The sequence below is a fragment of the Aethalodelphis obliquidens genome, unplaced genomic scaffold, assembly GCF_003676395.1.
Source record: "Aethalodelphis obliquidens isolate GAN/ISIS:26980383/991018 unplaced genomic scaffold, ASM367639v1 scaffold31, whole genome shotgun sequence".
Lineage (NCBI taxonomy): Eukaryota > Metazoa > Chordata > Mammalia > Artiodactyla > Delphinidae > Aethalodelphis > Aethalodelphis obliquidens.
Window position 1 is genome coordinate 20481959 of NW_020837975.1, and position 13158 is coordinate 20495116.

The 13158-nt window shown below is 37.1% G+C and overlaps 1 protein-coding gene across 1 annotated transcript in view; it reads right to left on the reverse strand.

The window, feature by feature from the left end:
* PKHD1 (PKHD1 ciliary IPT domain containing fibrocystin/polyductin) overlaps positions 1-13158 on the reverse strand; it is a 404235-nt gene that overhangs the window by 14069 nt on the left and 377008 nt on the right. Inside the window, exons 63-64 of the mRNA XM_027126840.1 lie at positions 6484-6591; positions 38-196 (exon numbers count right to left, since the gene is read on the reverse strand). Of these exons, the coding sequence (XP_026982641.1) occupies positions 38-196; positions 6484-6591 (267 nt within the window). The remainder of the gene's footprint in view (positions 1-37; positions 197-6483; positions 6592-13158) is intronic.

Sequence of the window (13158 nt, forward strand, 5' to 3'; positions counted from 1 at the left end):
TCCTTCAGATATTTTTACTAAAAAAAAAATTACATACTTCTGCTTTTGCTTTTCTTAAACCAACAGCATACGAGGCAGCACAGAGCCAGCCACGAGACCCCTGAGCACAGGGAAGCAGCCAGTACGATCGTGGGCCTCTCGGATGGAGTTGCAGGTAAGACAGCAAACAGCCTGGAGCGAGCTGTAAAATTGACCCCTGTTAAAAAAAAAAAACAAAAATAACAAAATAGTAACAATAGCATATTAATAAGATGCTAATATAAAATACTGTGGAAAAGATACGGTTACAATAGTACCTGGCACATAGTTGATTCAATAAATATTTATTGAATTAGATGATTCAATACATGAGTCAATAATAAATCCAAGACTCATATTTCTAAAGAATTTCAAGATTCCAACAATGATATATGATTGTTCTTTCCACTTCTGTCCATTATCATGGGGAATTCTTCCAATGCTGTCCTATTTTCAGACCTTTTTTCTCCACCAGTGCAAAGCTGTAGCTTCACTCTCATGTTCCACTAATTAGAACAGAAGCACTCTGGACTCCAGATTGCGTGAAACTACTTGCTATGACATATGTATCTCATTTCAAATACAACATGTAACACATCAAAACAAGGGCACAGGGACTCCTACTATGGAATCAAGAGAATTTCTAAGGTCCACAAGAATTTTGTTATCTGGAAAACTAGGGGTAGAGCAGGGACAGATGGATAGAGCCACCGTGGCTATGGACGAAGGGGCAGAATGGCCGTTCCCTTCAGGGAGGACATCTTTCTAAGAACTCGTCTCAAACTCCTCCCTGTTTTGTAGACCGAAAAATTTGGTTCTCACTCCATTAGTGTTTTTGAAGCAAGGTAGAAAAGAATCTAAAAAAGCAACAAAACAAAGCAAACAAACAAACAAACCCTGTCTATACACACAAAAACCTGTACACACGTGTTTGTAGCACCTCAGTAACCACCCAAACCTGGAAACAATCCAAATGTTCTTCAACAGATGAATGAATAAACCAACTGTGTTTTTTTCAGGCAATGGAGTATGACTCAGCCAAAGAGAGAAAGAGAAAAAGAAAAAGGAGTGGGGAAGAGGATGAGGAAGAGAGGGAAGGAGGATGGAGGGAGGGAGGGAGGGAGGAAACTATTAATAACCTGTAACTACTGAGATGAACATCCAAAGCATTATGCTGAGTGAGGAAAGCCCATCTCTAAGGGGTATACATAATATGATTCCATTCATATGACGTTTTAGAAAAGACAAAATTATACAGATGGAGAACAGATCAGTGGTTGCAGGGATTAGTGGGAGGATGTGAGGACAGAGGAACAGCATAGGGAGACTTCTGGGAAATGTTCTGCATCCTGATTGTGGGGGTGATTGCATGAATCTATATATATCTTTGAATTCATAAAATGACCCCCTAAAAATCATCATTTTTACTGTATGTTATTTCAAAAAATAAAAATTTAAAAACTTTGCCTATAATTTTGGGAATGATAGATATGTTCATCATCTTAACTGTGGGGATGGTTTCATGGAAGTATAGATTCATCAAAGTTTATCTAACTGTATGCTTTAAATATGTATAGCTTATCATATGTCAATTATATCTCAAGACAAAAATTTAAAGTCAAAAAAAAAAAAACACTTGCCTGTGATCATAAGTTAGCTATAACCAGTATTTTTGAGTAGGTCGTTCAAAACAAACAAACCCCAAATCTCTGCTTTCATCTGAATAATTCAGGCAAAAGCAGAGCTTGTATTTTCTCTACTCAAGGAAACACCGTGTTTTCTTTGCTGTGCTTTCCTTGGGCTGAACCTGACAATTTGATTGGAAGTCACAGTTAGAGCTCCAGTCTCTTGACTCCTGGCTGACTCGGTCCCAAAGCTACTATAACAAAATTATCTAGAAATGCTTCTCCTGTGGGTACATCTTATCCTTGAGCCATATTTGGCTTGTTTGTTATCAATTAGTTGCTTTTTATGGGCAACTGAATAAGCTAACTCTAGCCCAGAGACAGGGGTATGGATTTTACTAGGGATTTACAGAATTAAGAACAAAATTCTTTATTCTTTTATCCATTTTCCAATAACTGCTCAGTGATTGTTTACTTCACCACGTGGATAAGTTACTGTTCTCATTCTTAAGATATTTACAAGCCAATAAATGAAATAAGATACACATACAAATATTTTCCATACAAATCAGAATGTGACCCATGCCACCAGAATAATGCAAATCAATTGCCTTGGAAGGTTATTTTCTAGGAATATGATTGGGGAAAGCTTCCCAGAGGAGAGAGTATCTAGATGGGGATCTGCAGGTTGAGCAAATAAAGACAGAAAAGAGAAAAAAAGCAATCGATGTTGAAAAAAGTACTGCCAGGAGATACTAGGAATCAGTGCAGGAAAGCATGTGAGGCAAATTTTGGCGGGCATTAAATGGCAAAAGCCAAAAGGCCCTTGACAACATTCTGAAGGCAATGAGGTGTCACAGATGGAAAAATTCTGACCTGAGAAGGGGCATGAGCCACCTGTGATATAGAAGATCAAGCCATGCAAGTGTTTAGAACACAAATAATGACAGAGAGGCTGAAGTCAGGCCTGAGGTTTATAAGCCTGGAGCAGTAACCTGAGCCTAAGGGTGAAGACCACCAGTTTTTAAATATTTTTAGCAGCAGAACATTATTTAAATGTAATCTTAGGCAGAATCTCAGTATACCCACTTATTCATAAACAAATATTTATTTGTTTTTGTTTTTTTTTTAACACCCTGAGGATGTAATGCTGAACTAAGCAGGATTCCTGTCCGTCCTGGGACTTAGGTTCTAATGGGGGACAGAGCACGCTGGCAATAGACAAACAAGCAAATACACAGATACTCTGACGCTAGAGAGTGATGAGTGCCATGCAGAAGTCAGAGGATGGCTGGAGAGGGGAGCAGGGTTGAGACTGTGGTGTGGACAGAGTGAGGCAGAAAAGGGCTCTCTGAGGAGGTTACATTTGAAAAGAAACCTGGGTGAGCTGGTGAGCGAGCCATGAGAAGTTAGGGAGGAGGAATATTCCAGACTTGGAAACGGCCACTGCAGTTGAGTTTTTCTGGGTTGGGTGGCAGGGTGCATCCTGTCTCAACCCAGCGGCCCTGGAGAACCCCCTAAGAGTCCCATGGCTCCAGGAAATGGTTAGAGAAACCACAGCCTAGACCATGGTAATGACAATGCATGTGGAAAGGTTGGGTGGGAAGTCGGTAGAACAAACTTAACAGACACTCTGCCCTCTTGACAGTGTCTCAGGAAGTTCAGAAACAGATAAATGAGCTGGATTAGTCCACATGTTATAAAGACTTATGAGGATTCCATACATACTTGGTTAGACCTATGTAACTTCTCAGTTCCTCAATTTCTATATTTCCAAAATAGCATAGCGATTATAGTCAATGGTACTGTATAATAAACTTCAAAGTTGCTAAGAGACTAGGTCTTAATTGTTCTCACCACAAAAAAGAATGATAATTATGTGATGTGATAATTATGTGATGTGATATAGGTGTTAGCTAACACTACAGGGATAATCACATGGCAAGTATATAATATATAATATATAATATATAATATATAATATATAATATATAATATATCAAAGCCCCATGCTGCACACCTTAAACTTATACAGTGTTATGTCAATTGTATCTCAGTAGAAAATAAATTATATATATATATATATATACACATATACATATATCTTTAATGAACTAAGTCCTTAATTATAGGTCTTTGGTGTATCTACGGAGCTGAAGAAATGTATGTCTTTGTATGCAGTGATCAATGGAACATTGATTAAAGTGACATCTATTTCCACTTAAAAACATAAAGACATGGACAATGTTGGAAACTTTAGAAAGACGGATTGCCAACTTCCATGAGCTAAATATAATCAGGAATCACATCTGCCATTATCTGCCATCTCTGGGCATTAAGCAGATGTTGAATTCTGTCCTTTTTCTTCAGTTTTAAGAAAAATAAATAAATAATGAGACAAAAAAAATACTAAAATAGGAATAATGATGTGTTCCTCTCTCTAAGGGAGAAGAGGGAAAATAAGGAAAATGATTGCAAGTCTTCTGCTTGATTCAGGGATGAAGCAACAATTACAGTCCCATGAATCAAGGCTTGTCACAGCTATTCTTTTGGAGCTTACTAAAAAGGAGAAATGTCATTGAGTGGCCTATCAACGTGAGGATGAGAGCTGCTTTCCCAAATAATTCCAGCCTTAGACACTGATACACCTGGAAACGAGGGGTCCCTCTCAGGATCTGCACTGGTAATGAACAGGTGGCTATGGGGTCACAGAAGTGCAGGCCTTCTGATGTTTTCTATTTCTCCTCCATCTTTTCTCTTCTCACTTAAACAGAGCCTCACCTCATAGAGTCAGTCTTGAAAATTACGAAGAATAATTTAAGGAAAATTCTAAAGGAAAACTTCTCAAGGCGATTCCTCATTTAGGGGACTTTACAAGCTGAAGGTGGAAATTAAAGGAAGCAGTAGCCCAGTAACTGTGAACACCAGGGCCAGCTCACAATCACACTGTCACCGAGAAGCTGCTGTCTACACTACAGTTTACATTCGGTTGTATAACTTATGCCTTAAAGTAAACTGGATGAAGTATTTAGTCTTAGTTAGCCACTGAGGAAACTGGAGGGCAATGGTCTTTTAAATATGCAGCAAACCGGGACCAAAATATCCAGCTCTGCATGTGTTACCCTTCAAAATATATCCTTGGGAATCCCATGGTCAAAGCGCTGAACATTCTCCATGAATCTGTGCTTACATCAGGACAACGTCTTAGGTATTATAAGAATAGGTGACCTACGCAATTAATACTACTACCTGACCCCAGATGGTATTCCCTTTGTGAAGAAAAATTGTCCAAAACTTGGAACTGAGAGAAAAATAATGATTACAGATCTTAACAATATCATACTGGAGCATTTTCAAACAAGCCCATCCAAGGTTTATCAAATTCTCTGGAACACACTTTTGTTTGACTTAATATTCAATATTTAGGGGTCCAGTCTTGTGAATTTGTAGAAGATTGGTAAGCTGCAAGTGATTTTCATCCAGTAAGAATGGAAGTGATATTTGTAGACATGCAACTCAAAGATTAGAGTTTGATTGCCCTGTATCCAATTTAGCAAACTGATTTCAAAGCAGTCCTTTCCAGGCTATAAACCTTGCCATCCTCCTGGTTCCCTCATTAAAGAGTAAAGTAACTTGTTGACAAGTACTCATTATATATTTTCATGAGAGCCATATTTTTAACTTTTTGAAAAGTATACTGGTGGTTTGAATTTAAGTTTCATGAAGGAGAACGAATACCTGGCCTTAATTAAATATTTGTTGTTGGGCTTCAGACACCTCACATCAAAACATTTAATTTCCTTTGCCATTTCCAATATCTAAGCAGTTTAAATCCACTCATGATTGTTCTAGTGTATTTTTTAAAACTTTGCATTATCACAGCTGTGCATTAACTACTTTCCACAACTGCATGTCTTAAGTACCAGACTAATTTCCCTGACTCAAATTAATAACTGGTTATAATTATCTACCTTTCAGTTCAAACGTGATGTTAGTATTTTTAGAACTCTTTCAGATGCTCTCTTAGGGGAGGAGGGTTTTTTTCTGGTAAATTACAATATTTAGATAACTTTTTTCAGGTGGTAATTCTGTGTCTCTATCAGAGTTCAATCCTTTATAAAAAGGATGTCCAAAACTGGACTCTCGCTACTCCTCTGTAGGGTGCAGCCTGGACTCTACCCATCATGGAAATGGGAGAGTAGTATTTTTCATAAGCTCATCTGGCTTTGAAGTTTAAGTAACATATTATTTACTACAAAGTTATTGAATAGTATTACACTCTAATAAAGCAAAATTTGTCAAGAATACTTCCGAAGGGAGAAGGTTTCTCTTTAATGTTTTGTCAAGAAGAACTGGATCATATAAGCAATTTACACACACCTTATACCTACCCTTCTAAAGTACCAAGATTTTGAGTGGGTATAGTCACCATTTTAAAGGTGGGGGTGGGGCAGTGGATGAGGAGGGCAGGACTGAAAGATAAGATTTCATAATACTTGATACCCCAGGACTCTCCTTCTTATAAATTAAAATTCTTAAATTAATACCCAACCAAGTTCCATCAGATGTCATAGAAAAAAAATAGAACATTCAAAGTAAATTTTAATAACTAGAGGAAAATGTACATTTGGATTCTTGCTTACCATGATTCTCATGAGGCTTGATTCCTACATGTGTTCTTGCTTCTCACACCTTAATGATACAACCAAGGGGATTTTTTTCTCTAAACTACAATGACTTCTTATTCATGATAGAAGCTAGTCCCATTATAAAGGAGAAGGAGTTATATATATATTTTTAAAAAGGAACAGATAATAAAAACACACTGTGCTGGAATTACCTGGAGGGAAAGTGACAGTAAAAATAAAGTGCCAATTTGACCCAGAGATCAAAACTGCCAAGTTGGAGAACCTCACATAACCATCTTGAGTTTCTGCCTGAGTACATCCTGCAAATAAACACAAAACCAAAAAGTGAATGTTAGTTACCTACACAAGAGCGATTTCTTCAAGTCTTCCCTGTAGAGAGGCAAATGGACAGTATGGGAAAAAAAATTTAATTGAAGAGGTTACTAAATCCATCAGGCTTCTCTTAGACAAATCTTGGAACTAAATAATCCAAGATAGAATAATAACAACAAAAGCCAACATATATTGAAAGCTTACTATGCCGGACGTTGTGCTTTATATTCATCATTGTACATAAACTACACAACCCTATAAAATATACTATTACCAATATTCTAGAGATTAAGAAATAGACTCAGGAAAGGTTAAATTACGTGGTGAGAGGGTTATAGCTCACTTCTGCCTGTTTTCAAAGTTTGTATTCTTAGCCCTTATTATATACTGAATATTTAAATGTCTCTCAAGAAAGAAAGTCTATTCTCTTTCTAGGTGGTCAGTTTCTAGGCTCTGCCTCTCTTCTATTCAAGGGATCTGTGGTTTATGCAGTGACAGAGTTAGGCCAATAGATCAGGACCACAGCAATGCATCAAATCAGGAGTGATAAAAGCTACCCTGTTCAGCAACCTGGATCGTCTGGGCTATGGTTTCCCTGAATAAAATGCAAAAAGGAAAGCTGACATCTTCTAACAATAGGCCATCCATTTATAAAGTAAAAGAAGGAAACTTAGCTCTGGATCCCATTCACAATGCCTTTAATTAGTCTTCTGACTCCACTATCCTCAAATTACTTTGCTAATTAACAGCTGCTCCATTTCACTCTGGAAATGTCACTATGATTGGTATGATGGACAATGAGATAGGAGAGTGGTCCTAAAGTTTAAAAATTGGTTTGAGATCTTTAAGGCTGAAAGGTATCATAAAGATAGAATATGCATAGTGTTCTATTTCTCAATTCAATTGCTCAATCCTTTTTGGGAAAACATTGTCTTTCTTCATCAATTTTTCAGAGCTAACTAAAATTTCCATTTTCAGAAACATCTTTTCCTTCATCTCTTCAGAGTCCCGAAATAAATAAAATGCCCAGAAAAAATGGAAATAAATAAGCCAAGACTGAAATAAATGATAGGCACCAAGACAAATGCCATTTATACTCTTTAAAACCTATATGCATCAAAATTATGGTCAATAAACTCTTGCAAACAGTGAACTGCAGAGTACAGATGTTCAACATGAAATCATTTGCTACAGTTTTCCCTTTGACAAACGTTCTTATTGTTCCCATCTTTGGAGGAATACAAAGCAGCATTTAACTGAAATGTGTCCGGCGAGCACAGTGAGTCTGCCTCATAGAACAGCCGCCAAACTGCCTAATGGAAAGTACTTTAGCTCCAAATCGGTTTGCTTTTGTGTTAAATACAAGCTTGCCTCAGAGATCTCTACAAAGATTCCCATATATATCTACGATATTCTCAGCTTTGAAGCATATGTGCCCCAAAGCTGAGGCAGTTTGCTGCCAAGTACAGTACATGACTCCGGGGTTCATCATATCTCTGGAATGGTAATTGTAAAATAGACAAATGTCATTGACAGGCTCCCTGATCAAGCTGGTCCTGGCTGAGGGAACCTGGGAGGAGATGGGGTGTTGGGCTTCACATAAGATTGAAGTTGATGACATGCTTTATCAGGGGATGCTACTTGAATGTGATTCTGTAGGGCATAGGGTTTCTAAAATACCTTTCACCCCCAAAACGATCCCTCTTACCCTTAGCTATCCACACTAGCAAACTGTTACATCATTAATGTTGAGAGTTTATTTTTTTAGTATTAAGAACACATTTTTTCTACAACTAGGATCTATAGCTAAACATCAAAGGATCTGAAGGACCCTAAAATAATTGTCTTTGCGTATATAAACCCATTTTGGGTTATAACCTCTTTTTTTTTTGAACTGAAGAGGATTTACTGAGACAAAAGAACATGAAGTTAAACTGCAGAACAAAAGATTTAGGCTAGACATATAGACCGGGTTTTGTTGTTGTTAATTTATTTTTCTGCAGGAAATACTTAGAATAAGTTAGGTAATCCATGCCAAATGGTTTTGCTTCCATTCTTTCTGAAGTTAAGGAGAACTATTTCATGATGTCTTCAAGAGATACTTTCAATCATTGAAATAGGGTGTTTGGTGATGTGGGCATTCTACAAAGAAAATGACACCAGATTCTTTTCCTATTTTATGACACTCACACACACGCACAAAAACGTGTGCATATAAGATGACCTCAGCCCATTCCTCATACGCTCTCATTGAATCTACCAAAGAGAACAACAGTGAATATACTGATCCAGGGGAGTCAGTTGGCTTGAGCATGAGTTGGTGTTAATGGAGGAAAATAACAAACGGTTTCACGCCTCTTTCATTTTGCATGATCCAATATGATTCTAAGCTAGACAGTGATGATATCCTTGGGATAACTGAGAGGAAACCAATGACGAATGGGGGGAGTATGTGTCAGGAGTGGGGCACAGTAAAGTATGGAGGCTGAGTAAGGTATAGTAGAGGAGTAGGTATGGGATACGATAAGGTATGGAGTGTGAGTAAGGAACTGGGTATGGGTAATGTATGCAGTATGGCAAGGTACATATTTTATAGGAGGCATGTGAATGAGCTTAGACTCAAAGCCAGGGTAGAGCAAGAAGTAACTGGAAGAGGGCAGACAGCAGAGGCAAGAAGAACTACAATCCTGCAGCCTGTGGAACAAAAACCACATTCACAGAAAGATAGACAAGATGAAAAGGCAGAGGGCTATGTACCAGATGAAGGAACAAGAGAAAACCCCAGAAAAACAACTAAATGAAGTGGAGATAGGCAACCTTCCAGAAAAAGGATTCAGAATAATGAAGTGAAGATGATCCAGGACCTCGGAAAAAGAATGGAGGCAAAGATCAAGAAGATGCAAGAAATGTTTAACAAAGACCTAGAAGAATTAAAGAACAAACAAACAGAGATGAACAATACAATAACTGAAATGAAAAATACACTAGAAGGAATCAATAGCAGAATAACTGAGGCAGAAGAACACATAAGTGACCTGGAAGACAGAATAGTGGAATTCACTGCTGCTGAACAGAATAAAGAAAAAAGAATTAAAAGAAATGAAGACAGCCTAAAGACCTCTGGGACAACATTAAACACAACATTCGCATTACAGGGGTCCTAGAAGGAGAAGAGAGAGAAAAAGGACCCAAGAAAATAATTGAAGAGATTATAGTCGAAAACTTCCCTAACATGGGAAAGGAAATAGCCACCCAAGTCCAGGAAGTGCAAAGAGTCCCATACAGGAAAAACCCAAGGAGAAACACGCAGAGACATATAATAATCAAATTGGCAAAAATTAAAGACAAAGAAAAATTATTGAAAGCAGCAAGGGAAAAATGACAAATAATATACAAGGGAACTCCCATAAGGTTAACAGCTGATTTCTCAGCAGAAACTCTACAAGCCAGAAGGGAGTGGCATGATATACTTAAAGTGATGAAAGGGACGAACCTACAACCAAGATTACTCTATGCAGCAAGGATCACATTCAGATTTGATGGAGAAATCAAAAGCTTTACAGAAAAGTAAAAGCTAAGAGAACTCAGCACCACCAAACCAGCTCTACAACAAAGGCTAAAGGAACTTCTCTAAGTGGAAAACACAAGAGAAGAAAAGGACCTACAAAAACAAACCCAAAACAATTAAGAAAATGGTCATAGGAACATACATATCAATAATTACCTTAACATGAATGGATTAAATGCTCCAATCAAAAGACACAGGCTCGCTGAATAGATACAAAAACAAGACCCATATATATGCTGTCTACAAGAGACCGACTTCAGACCTAGGGACACATACAGACTGAAAGTGAGGAGATGGAAAAAGATATTCCATGCAAATGGAAATCAGAAGAAAGCTGGAGTAGCTATACTCATATCAGATGAAATTGACTTTAAAATAAAGAATGTTGCAAGAGACAAGGAAGAAGACTACATAATGATCAAGGGATCAATCCAAGAATAAGATATAACAATTGTATATATATATATACCCAACATAGGAGCACCTCAATACATAAGGCAACTGCTAACAGCTATAAAAGAAGAAATTGACAGTAACACAATAAAAGTGGGAGACTTTAACACCTCACTTGCATCAATGGACAAATCATCCAAACAGAAAATTATAAGGAAACACAAGCTTTAAATGACACAGTAGACCAGATAGATTTAATTGATACTTATGGGACATTACATCCAAAATCGGCAGATTACACTTTCTTCTCAAGTGCACACGGAACCTTCTCCAGGATAGATCACATCTTGAGTCACAAGTCAAGCCTCGGTAAATATAAGAAAATTGAAATCATATCAAGCATCTTTTCTGACCACAGCACTATGAGATTAGAAATAAATTACAGGAAAAAAATGTTAAAACACAAACACATGGAGGCTAAACAATATGTTACTAAAAAACCAAGAGATCACTGAAGAAATCAAAGAGGAAATAGAAAATACCTAGAGACAAATGACAATGGAAACACAATGATCCAAAACCTATGGGATGCAGCAAAAGCAGTTCTAAAAGGGGAGTTTATAGCAATACAAGCCTACCTCAAGAAACAAGAAACATCTCAAATAAACAATCTAACCTTACACCTAAAATGGACTAGAAAAGAAGAACAAACAAAACCCAAAGTTAGTAGAAGGAAAGAAATCATAAAGATCAGAGCAGAAATAAATGAAATAGAAACAAACAAAATAATAGCAAAGATCAATAAAACTGAAAGCTGATTCTTTGAGAAGATAAACGAAATTGATAAACCATTACCCAGACTCATCAAGAAAAAGAGGGAGAGGACTCAAATCAATAAAATTAGAAATGGAAAAGGAGAAGTTACAACAGACACTGCAGAAATACAAAGCATCCTAAGACACTACTACAAGCAACTCTATGCCAATAAAATGGACAACCTGAAAGAAACAGACAAATTCTTAGAAAGGTATAACCTTCCAAGTCTGAACCAGGAAAAAATAGAAAATACGAGCAGACCAATCACAAGTAATGAAATTGAAACTGATATTAAAAATCTTCCAACAAACAAAAGCCCAAGACCAGATGGCTTCACAGGCGAATTCTATCAAACATTTAGAGAAGAGCTAACACCCATCCTTCTCAAACTCTTCCAAAAAATTGCAGAGGGAGGAACACTCTCAAACTCATTCTATGAGGGCACCATCACCCCGATACCAAAACCAGACAAAGATACTACAAAGAAAGAAAATTACAGACCAATATCACTGATGAATATAGATGCAGAAATGCTCAACAAAATACTAGCAAGCAGAATCCAACAACACATTAAAAGGATCATACACCATGATCAAGTGGGATTTATCCCAGGGATGCAAGGATTCTTCAATGTACACAAATGAATCAATGTGATAAACCATATTAACAAACTGAAGAATAAAAACCATATGATCATCTCAATAAGATGCAGAAAAAGCTTGTGACAAAATTCAACACCCATTTATGATAAAAACTCTCCAGAAAGTGGGCATAGAGGGAACCTACCTCAACATAATAAAGGCCATATACGACAAACCCACAGCAAACATCATTCTCAATGGTGAAAAACTGAAAGCATTTCCTCTAAGATCAGGAACAAGACAAGGACGTCCACCCTCACCACTATTATTCAACATAGTTTTGGAAGTTTTAGCCACAGCAATCAGACAAGAAAAAGAAATAAAAGGAATCCAAATCGGAAAAGAAGAAGTAAAACTGTCCCTGTTTGCAGATGACATGATACCATACATAGAGAATCCTAAAAATGCCATCGGAAAACTACTAGAGCTAATCAATGAATTTGGTAAACTTTCAGGATACAAAATTAATGCACAGAAATCTCTTGCATTCCTATACATTAACAACAAAAATCAGAAAGCGAAATTAAGGAAACAATCCCATTCACTACTGCAACAAAAGGAAAAAAATATCTAGGAATAAACCTACCTAAGGAGACAAAAGACCTGTATGCAGAAAACTATAAGACACTGATGAAAGAAATCAAAGATAACACAAACAGATGCAGAGATATACCATGTTCTTTGATTGGAAGAATCAACATTGTGAAAATGACTAGACTACCCAAAGCAATCTATAGATTCAATGCAATCCCTATCAAATTATCAATGGCATTTTTTACAGAACTAGAACAAAAAATCTTAAAATTTGTATGGAAACACAAAAGACCCTGAATAGCCAAAGCAATCTTGAGGGAAAAAAATAGAGCTGGAGGAATCAGATTCCCTGACTTCAGACTATACTACAAAGCTAGAGTAATCAAGACAACATGGTACTAGCACAAAAACAGAAATATAGATCACTGGAATAGGATAGAAAGCCCAGAGATAAACCCATGCACTTATGGTCAACTAATCCATGACACAGGAGGCAAGGATATACAATGGAGAAAAGACAGCATCTTCAATAAGTGATGCTGGGAAAATTGGACAGTTACACATAAAAGAATGAAATTAGAACACTCCCTAACACCATACAC